At 46.7% G+C, this 9,159-nt stretch overlaps 1 protein-coding gene across 2 annotated transcripts in view; it reads right to left on the minus strand.

Moving 5' to 3' along the window:
- The window catches only part of Mat1a (methionine adenosyltransferase 1A), a 17,943-nt gene extending 9,178 nt beyond the window's left edge, over positions 1-8,765 (minus strand). The window contains exons 1-4 of one of the 2 annotated variants that reach the window (XM_004641214.2): positions 8,441-8,765; positions 4,545-4,622; positions 2,746-2,868; positions 370-482 (exon numbers count right to left, since the gene is read on the minus strand). In XM_004641214.2, coding sequence (XP_004641271.1) covers positions 370-482; positions 2,746-2,868; positions 4,545-4,622; positions 8,441-8,534 — 408 coding nt within the window. In that variant the 5' untranslated portion in view covers positions 8,535-8,765. Of the gene's footprint in view, positions 1-369; positions 483-2,745; positions 2,869-4,544; positions 4,643-8,440 lie in introns of both variants that reach the window. The other variant, XM_023701284.1, reaches the window with a different exon arrangement.
- Between the last annotated feature and the right edge of the window lie 394 nt (positions 8,766-9,159).

Raw genomic sequence — 9,159 nt, forward strand, 5'->3', positions numbered from 1 at the left:
GGTAAGTCTGCCCAATAATGTCAAATCAATCTACCTCTCTCTCTCTCTCTCTCTCTCTCTCTCTCTCTCTCTCTCTCTCTGTGTGTGTGTGTGTGTGTGTGTGTGTGTCTGTGTGTGTGTCTGTGTCTGTGTGGCAGTACTGAGAAATGGGTATTGAATGAAGAGCCTTCACACTGAGCTATATCCCCAGCCCTTTTTAATTTTTTTATTTTGACACAGGGTGGGCTTGAACTTGCAAGTATTCTGCCTTAGCTTCCCAGAGAGCTGGGATTATGGGAATACACCACCAGCCCCTCAGCTCCTCCAAGAGGGTTACAACCTGACCATACTGGAGTGATGTCCTCAGAAGTTCCCATGTTCCTGAGATACCTGGTCTCCAGCACCAACATCCTCTTCATCTTTGTCTAGGTGGACACACTGGGCAATATCCGGGGACTGCTGCTCCAAAGCCACCAGCACATTGCAGGTCTTGAAGTCAAAGCCTAGGTGGAGGGGAGACATGCCTGAGTGGGGACTAGTGTCAAGCCAGCAAAGTGGATAACTCTGCTCCTTGCACAGTGTTTAGTGTCAGTGTAGGTGGTCTCTGACCAGCTGGGGTCTGCCTAGGCCCATAGCTAAGGCCCAGGATAACATGCAAAAATCATGTCTCTTTCCCACACCATCCTGCTGAACTCTTCAGTCAAGAAAACTCTCTGTGGTACATTTTACTGCATTCAGTTATAACTTGGTTGGAAAGGTATATATCACAGGGTCAAAATATGTTACATACACCTATGAAAATATCACTCATAAACCTATTATTTTGTAACAATATATACTAGCAAAAAACACATTTAAAAAGTATTAGCTACTTGAAATTGTGACCTAAAAGCCAGGTATCACAGGAGCTGTACTGGTGATGAACAGGTAGGTGACTTGTAGCCCTGTGTCTTTTGCTGTCCTGCAGGAGTCCTTCAGAACCAAGTTTGAGAATCACCACACTGAGTGAAAATCAAGGGCCTTCCAGCACTGCCATTCAGAAGCTCAGGGGTTAAATGCCTGAACAAATATTGCATACATGAACCATCTCAACAGAATTGGGGTGCTGAGACCCCAAGATGTGCCCAGTGCCTGCAGCAGATAGGAAAGTGAAGGCCCCTCAGTGCCACACTGTGGCCCAGGGTTGGAGGGCCAGGCCTCTTGGCATGATGGACAATGGACCTGTCCAGGCAGTGCCACGAGGAAGCTGGTCCTTCTGGCCATGCTGGGCTATGCTGCTGCTAGGAGCCAAATCACAGACACCACGAGCATCCTGACCTTCTCCTTAAGCCCCACCAGCCAGCCTCTACGCAGGTATACCCCATGCTTTATATATAAGCTTCAGGTGGGATCTACCCCGAAGAATAGAAAATTCAACCTTCACTATACAACATGCCCCTTGCTACCAAAACTTCTTTAGATAGCTCAAGCTCCAGGGTGACCCTAAGCAATGCACTTTTCCCTCAGTAGGTCTGTCTCCCTGGAAGGCTTTGTCTGGCTTCTCTCCCACACACCACAGCCCGTGGCCCAGGAGCTCCAGGTCACCCTCAACTTTGCACTTCCCTGCTCCAGGTGAGCATTCTTAATGTGCAAATCAAGGAGCAATCTTTAGAGAGCTGTCAAAGTGCTCTCACCAGGGACTACACATTTTCCATCTTGCCTAATCACTTCCTGTCTGTATGATTAATTTTCCCAGTACTGAAAACCAAGCAAGACTCCAAGTGATGTGGATAAACAACTCAGGGACCTGAGGGAGAGAGTCAGGGCTTGGAAAGTGCAGGGCACCCAGCAACTGCAGCAGCGAGCAGCAGCAATGGGCTTTGGGCCTTGTGAGGCTGCATCCCAGCCATCCTGGTGACTGGGGAGAGGAGAAAGAGCCAGCAGAAGCCCAAAGGAAAGCTTTTCTCTCAAAATTGGAATTGTCTGAGTTTACTGAAGAATGTTTAAGAATTGGGGTCAGAAATCTAGTGTAGGAACAAGGCCCTAATGCTCTTGTGGAATGGTGCATCCTTCAGACCTAGGTTCCAGTCCCCTGGCTTCAGTAGAAGACCCTGCACCCTGGTTTAGACACTGAAATATTTATTAAGGCTCTACGTTCTTTCTAGCTCTGACCTGCCTATTGAAGCAACGCTTCTCCTTGGTCCCTGCCAGGCTGGTCCCTCCTCTGCACTTTGGCTCCCACATTCCTGGCAGGGGCACTGACCTGCACCAGTCTGTCTCCTTCTCTGCTCTCAGTCCCAGAACTAGGCTGCAACGCCATTCTCTGTGCCAGTGGTGGATTTCCCAACCTGGTGGCCTTTCGCCAATGGCCACCTACAGGTTGCTTTCCAATCCCCAATTTCCTCATCTTCATAAGAAGTACATTAGAGTTTAGAATGATTAAGGGAAATGGTGCTCATCAAAAGGCCAAAGTCAGTGCCTGGCAGAGGGCATGTTTCCAGTGGAGCCAGCTCCCTTCATTCCCTGCTGCTTTCTTTCCAGCACTGAGAAAGCAGGGCTATAAGGAGACTCATCCACCATGGGCGCATGTGGGCAGTGTCCCTGCTGCTGCCCTACCCTCTCAGCCGTAATATTCCTGTCCAAGCTTTAGACCCCTGGCACCTGACAAATGGGTCTAGTTATGATGCTTCTCTAGGTAAGACTTGTACTCCTCTAAAACTAAGGCTCAGGTTCAGCCCAGCAGCAAGGGCTTCCTTAGCTAAAACCAGCAAGCATTCTGGCCCTCACCCTTGGCAGAGTCATCGTAGCCAATGTGTTTTATGGCATCCCGCACCACACGCTGGTAATCTACCATGGCCATGGAGGTGATCTCCCCGCACAGCAGCACCATGCCTGTCTTGCACACTGTCTCTGCAAGGGAAGGAGGGGAACAGGTTAGCAGCCACATGCCAGCAGAAGGAATCAGGAGACATCTCATGAGCAATGGACTCCAGAAAGAAAATAACAATGCCAATAAAAAGAATAAGCCCAGTACCAATCACTGAGCATCACCAGGTGCTACCTGCATTAAGATACTTTGAGAAGAATCAGTTACACTTCAGCTTTATACTTACTGTTGGTCTGATCTTGGACAATATAATTAACTTAAGTCTCAGTTTCCTCAAATACTCTAAGAATGATTCTCTAAAGCTGTTGTGTGGGTTAAAAGAGACCACGGTTGTATGTGGCTGTCAGAGTGAACACAGGCACCTGCCCCCTCCCTAAGTATTGTTAAAACTCCACTGTGAGCTTCAGGGAGTTGGATCAAAATAGCAAGACAAACCATCTTTGCCTCCAGCTGTTTACAAAGATAACAGCATGTGATCTTCCTTCTGAGAGTCAAGGGTCCCTGAAGCATTAGACACAGGGGCTACAATGCCACCAGAGATAGAGGGATGGCTTTGTATAGTAGGCAGGACAGAGTGTTGATGGTAAGCATAGCAGGGTTCTGCTCTCATCGCTGAGTGTGCTGCCCCATGCCTTGGCCAAGGCCTTGCTCCACTGGCCCCCTGATCCCTTCAGTGAAGTGCATGGCTGGACCTGAGCTGCCAAGGATCCAGAGTCCTTGGCTCTTCTGCTGTGCCTCAGGCTTCCACCCTGGCAAGGGGTGAAGAACTTATTCCACAAATAACAGCAAAGATTTTCAGCCTGCATGAGCTGTCAAGAGACAAAGTAGGGCCTGACATTAATGTGCCTTCAGAAAGCTGCTGCTTTTGTTATGAGCAGCTGACATAGAAACTGCCCTTCACAGATCACTGTAACATCTGAATCATACCACCATCAGCTAAGACAAAAAGGCAGAGAAGGAGCCAGACTCCATGTCATGATTCACTGGGCTCTCAGTGGTCCTGGGGAAAAATGGTGAGGGGATCTAGAAAATAAAGACAAGAGACAAGCTTGAGGTCACATGGAGGTCCTCTCTCTCCTGCTGGGAGGAGAAGAACTGAACAAGCACTGTAGGGGCATTTATCTATACTCTTTACAAAGTTAGTACCAGATATAAGTAAGGTTGCCTATCAAAAACAACTGGACTAGTCCCAGACAGGATGGTTTTCCTAGGACCAAGGTAGCTGATTGCTTTAGGCACTTTGGCCTTATCTTGCCCCCACACATATGAGCAATTTCCAGCTTCAGCTGCTCCCTACAACTCTGCATGACCATCAGAGGTCCTTACAGCAGAATGTGACTTGTAGCCCTCTGGGCAGCTCTGCAGTTCCACAGTCTTTGGTTTCATGTGGAGCACTGATCTCAGAACTCTGAAAGACCCCTCCACTCTGAATAAACATCAAATGTCAGGAAGGCCTTGCCGTGATCCAACTCTACTCTTTACTGAGGAAGACAGTTAATGCCCTTTCCCACTGAAGATGGTTACCAATTTGTTTCATGGTCGGAAGCAGTTTTCTTCCCTGATTCAACATGGGAAGGCCACATCACAAAGACCACCCTGCAGCGCTGGGCACGTGGACTTCTACCACGGTACAGCCTCAGCCCCACTGTGAGTATCTCAGCCCACCCACACAGGCAGCCAGGAACTGGGGGTCACTCACCACAGGCCACCTTGGCATTGGGGTCTTGCTTGAGGTGAGCATCTAGAACTGCGTCGCTGATCTGGTCACAGATCTTATCTGGACAAGAATGAACATGGCTGTGCATCACACAGGGAATGAGTGCAACAGAAAGGTTAAAATTCGATATTATGTCGGTTCACAAATCAATTCTACCTACCCGACGGCACATATGGCTCCACATAAGAAAATAGAAATATTCTGAAATTTTTATTTGCTTTCATGACTTCCTCATTTTGAAGGTATACATTATATAAACTACAGAATTCTCTAGAAGAAATATGCTTCAAAATCAGCTCTTCTAAGACTCTAGAGCAGCACATACCTATCCCTAACTAAAGTGTGTCTCATTCTTTTTAACTCTAATATCTAGAAATTTCCTAGAAAAAGAATTCGAGTCCTTAGTAACATCTGTAATATTAGGTAGCAAGGTGTAAAATCACATGGGACAAATAGCTGATCTGCGTTGCACCACACAAAATATCACGTCAAAGGACATAGCTCTGCCTACAAAGAACCCCACAAGACCAGATGGTGCTGGCTTACACATGAAATCTTAGCTACAGGCAGCTACTGGGGGAAAAAAAGGAGAATTACATCAGCCTGGGGAATTTCACAATCTAGCAAGGCCTTATATCAAAATAAATAAAGGGCTGGGGATGTAGCTCAGTGGTTCAGGGCTAGGTTCAATCCCCACCACCACAAAAACAAAGAAAAAAAGCCCAAGAATTCTCCCAAGAACACTCTGAACATCACTGCTCCTTTGAAGAACATTCCACTAAGCATCTTCCAGAGCCTGTTATGGCCATTGAAAACCAGATGGCTCAATAGCTGGGTTGTCTTTCAGCAGCTAAAAGAGGAATGACACGGGCTCATCCCGAGCTAGACTTGATCTTATTGCAACTCTTTGACCTTGAAGACATGTGGTCTAACATGTAGATCACTAAATACCACTGTAGAAAAGGCCATACTTGCTTTGGTTTTATTACTTTTTTAAAAAAACTATATGTATTTGGTACAGGGTCTCACTACACAGCTCAGACTTGTAGTGACCCTCCTGTTTTCAGCCTCCCAGCACTGGGATTACAAGGTGTGCACCACCACACCTGGACTTGGTGGCCAGCTCAGCACGCCCGGGGACAGGACCAGCACAGCATGTGGTGCCTGGGATTGAACCCTATTCCCTGTGCTTGCTTCTGCAGGCTTGTTTACATTTTTTGAAAGCTGAATAATCACAAGTGAAGAAATAAATGTGACTTCTGTTACACACATCACACCGTATACTATGTTTCATACTTATGGGTGCTCTTCATAGACTAATTTATTTTTAAGACTCCAGATCCAGAATCAACCAGATCTCAAAAGCAACTGAGTAGGGCTGGTAAGATGGCTCAGTGGTCTAAAGCACCTACTTAGAACAAGCTTAGCAAAGCACAGGGACCACAGTTCAATCCCCCAGCACCACATGCCAGCCAGCCCCACCCCCTGGTGGGCTGAGCTGCCCCCCCCCACACACACACACAAATAAGTAAATAAATAAAATTTTTTTTAAAAAAGCAACTGAGTTTTAAATTTATATATATTTGCCAAAGATCAATGGCACCCATGTTTGTCTTATCTGCCATCAAAGGTTAACTTTATAATTTCTTCTTCAGAAACTACTACTAAGTATATGTTTGGGTTTTTCTGTGTACCCTCCTGTGAGTGGCAGATCCCAACTGTAAATCTACGTTCATCTGAGTGCATAGTTTCTGTACACACCTACCAAGACTGCCCACAGCTGACACACCCCAAAACTAGCAGAGGATAGCCACTTACCCCTACCCACTGGAGTCCCTAGACGCTATTTATAGGCTGTTGGTGTCTCAGCTTATTTAAAGGACCTAGTGTAAATGCAATGCTACAGAGACAAAGCCAGAGTGTAGCAAAGCCATGGGACAGTACCTCAGATAAGATAATGCCTGAGGAGGGCCTTTCTGAAGTTTCTACAGGCTCCAAAACTTCTATCATTATTACTCAGTAGCCTCAAGATAATAGCCAAGAGTCACTTTTCTTGAAATTCCAAAAATAAATTGTGGACCAGTGAGATAGCTCAGTGGTCTAAAGTGCCTGCTTAGACAAGCTTAAGCAAGCACTCAGGGACCACAGTTACATCCCTAGCACCACATGAGCACCAGCCCTGCCCCCAGGATGGGCTGAACCGGCAGTTAATTAATTAATTAATTAATGAAAGTGTATCATTCTGATGGGCACAGAATGCAAAACCAAAGTCACTAAGCCTTACAAGAATCTGACTTCCTTGAACAGTTCACTTTTATACTGGCAAATGCAGTATAAGAGCAGAATCAGAGAACCTGATAGACTGTCAGGAAACAAAACAATCCACAGATTGACTGGAATTGTCATTCTTTGTTCACTGAGCACATTACTGCTAGGTACAGTGTGCCATGACTAGGGCCACTAGCTACTCTGTGCCGAAGAACTCACTTCCTCCAGCTGAAAATCTTTCTCCTAACCTGCATGTCACCTTCATAAGCCAGTGGGATGACCAGAGTATATTAGACACAGCCATATCCAAGGTTTAAAGTACAGGAGACCTACAAAGTTTATCCATAGATTTATGCATAGTGAAAGAGGCTATTTGCATTGAACTAAGCAAGTCTCATAAACAGCAGTCTAATTCAAGGTTTTTCAACTGCTTCACTACTGACACTTTGAGCCATATAACACTTTCTAGTGGGGCTGTCTCACTCATTGTAAAGGCAAAACTTAGCAGCATGCTTGGGCCTCTATCCAGTTGTTGCCTGGAGTACCTTTCCTCCTTTCCCTCATGCTATGACAACCAAAATCATCTCCAGATATTACAATATGTTCTGGAGGAAAGGGAGACAACATTGTCCCCAGTTGAGAACCACTGCATGACACATGTACGAGGAGCAGTGCATTGAGATGACCAGAGCTATGTTACAAGTTATAAAAGTTAAATCTTTGATGGAAAGAATGAGCATGAGGAAGATAGGAAAAGGGGGACTGGGAGATAGGCTACCACACACCTCAAGTTCTCGAATGAATTTGAAGAAGTGCGGGAACACACAGCTCTGGGTCTATCCCCAGGACTCTCCTGGTACAGTGGTCCTGAAGTGTGGTTTCCACACCAGCAGCAGCAGCATGTCCCAGGAACTTGCTAAGAATACAATTTCCGGAGCCCCTCCCAAGACCTACAGAGTGAGGCATGGCACCCTGCTGCTCCAGGCCCTTGGAAGATGCTGACACACTCTGAGGCCTCGCACCCTCTCAGTCCCACAACTGGAAGCTCTGAGTATCTGGGTATGATCGTGTCACCAGGGAAGCCTCACTCATGTCCCACATCAGAGCCTGCCTGCCTTTCAGGAAGGAAAACAGTGCTCCAATTCTTTTTCCTCTTCAGGAAGTCACAGGCACTTCTCTAAGGTGATATGCCTGAGCTGCCCTGAGCCCCAACTCAGCACCAATCTCTCATCTCTGTACCACACAGGCCTCACATGCAGAACTTAGCGACCAACTGGCCTTGTTTGGGGAACATTCTCTGTTGGCTTAAATTGCTCAGTGATCCCAGATAAAAGCTTCACTTCAAATAAAAACAAAAAGTTAGGCTCTGATGGGACATTTGGTAAGTATCTTATGCTTATTGTTTGTTCTGTCTCAGGCCTGCTATGTTGACATTCTGGTGATGGGCAGCTGCATGGACCCTCAGCTTCATAATGAGCTATTGTTCATGTGGTCTTTCTAGAGATCGCTATTGCAATAACACCCATCATTGATAAAATCACTGGTAAATGACTCCCTGGGTGCAGGCTGGGGAGGATGGATTTGCAGTCAGGCCAGGACAGTTCACTTACCTGGATGTCCCTCTCCTACAGACTCTGAAGTGAACATGAAGGCTCCTTCTTCAATTAGAGAATGGTCACATAAGCCATCCACAGGTCCATTCATTGTCTCACCTTTCTCCACTCCTTTTCCAAGGTAACAGTGTCAATGTTGTGGCTTCGCCCAAGCTTTTCTCTACCAACTCAACAAGCTTATCTCTGGCAGAGGCACAGGGAGGGCTCCTGCCTACTGCCTGGGGGCACTGACAGCAAGGTGAAGATGGGTGAGATGGGAAGGTGCAGGTGGAGAAGGATGTGTCACTCCCTCCGCTGGTCAGAGCTTGCTCCTGAGTGACACCTATATATGGAAAAGTGAAAGTACCTGAGTAATCATGTGAGGACATTGGAGGAGTCCATTTCTTCAGAGGGGAGGCCTCTCACCTTGGGGAATTTCAGTCCTCAGTTCTGATGCCCCAAGTTTGAAGTACTTGGCCCAGGGAAGGTGAAGAAGGCTGCAGGGCTTTTGCAGAACTAAAACTTTGTTAAGATTTCCCTGCAGCTCTCCAGCTAATCTACATATTCTTCCAGCACTTTCATCTCATTTTGGGAGACAGACAATCCCTATTACTCAGAGGTACAAATGGAAAGCAAGAAACTCTCTCCCAGAGGACTTGGTTCAGGCTAAGATTGCAACACTGGGTGACCCTGTGGGTACATGCCCCTTCCCTGGCCTCTGTCCAGAGTGGGCTCGC

The sequence above is a fragment of the Octodon degus genome, unplaced genomic scaffold, assembly GCF_000260255.1.
Source record: "Octodon degus isolate 3935 unplaced genomic scaffold, OctDeg1.0 scaffold00132, whole genome shotgun sequence".
NCBI classification, from domain to species: domain Eukaryota; kingdom Metazoa; phylum Chordata; class Mammalia; order Rodentia; family Octodontidae; genus Octodon; species Octodon degus.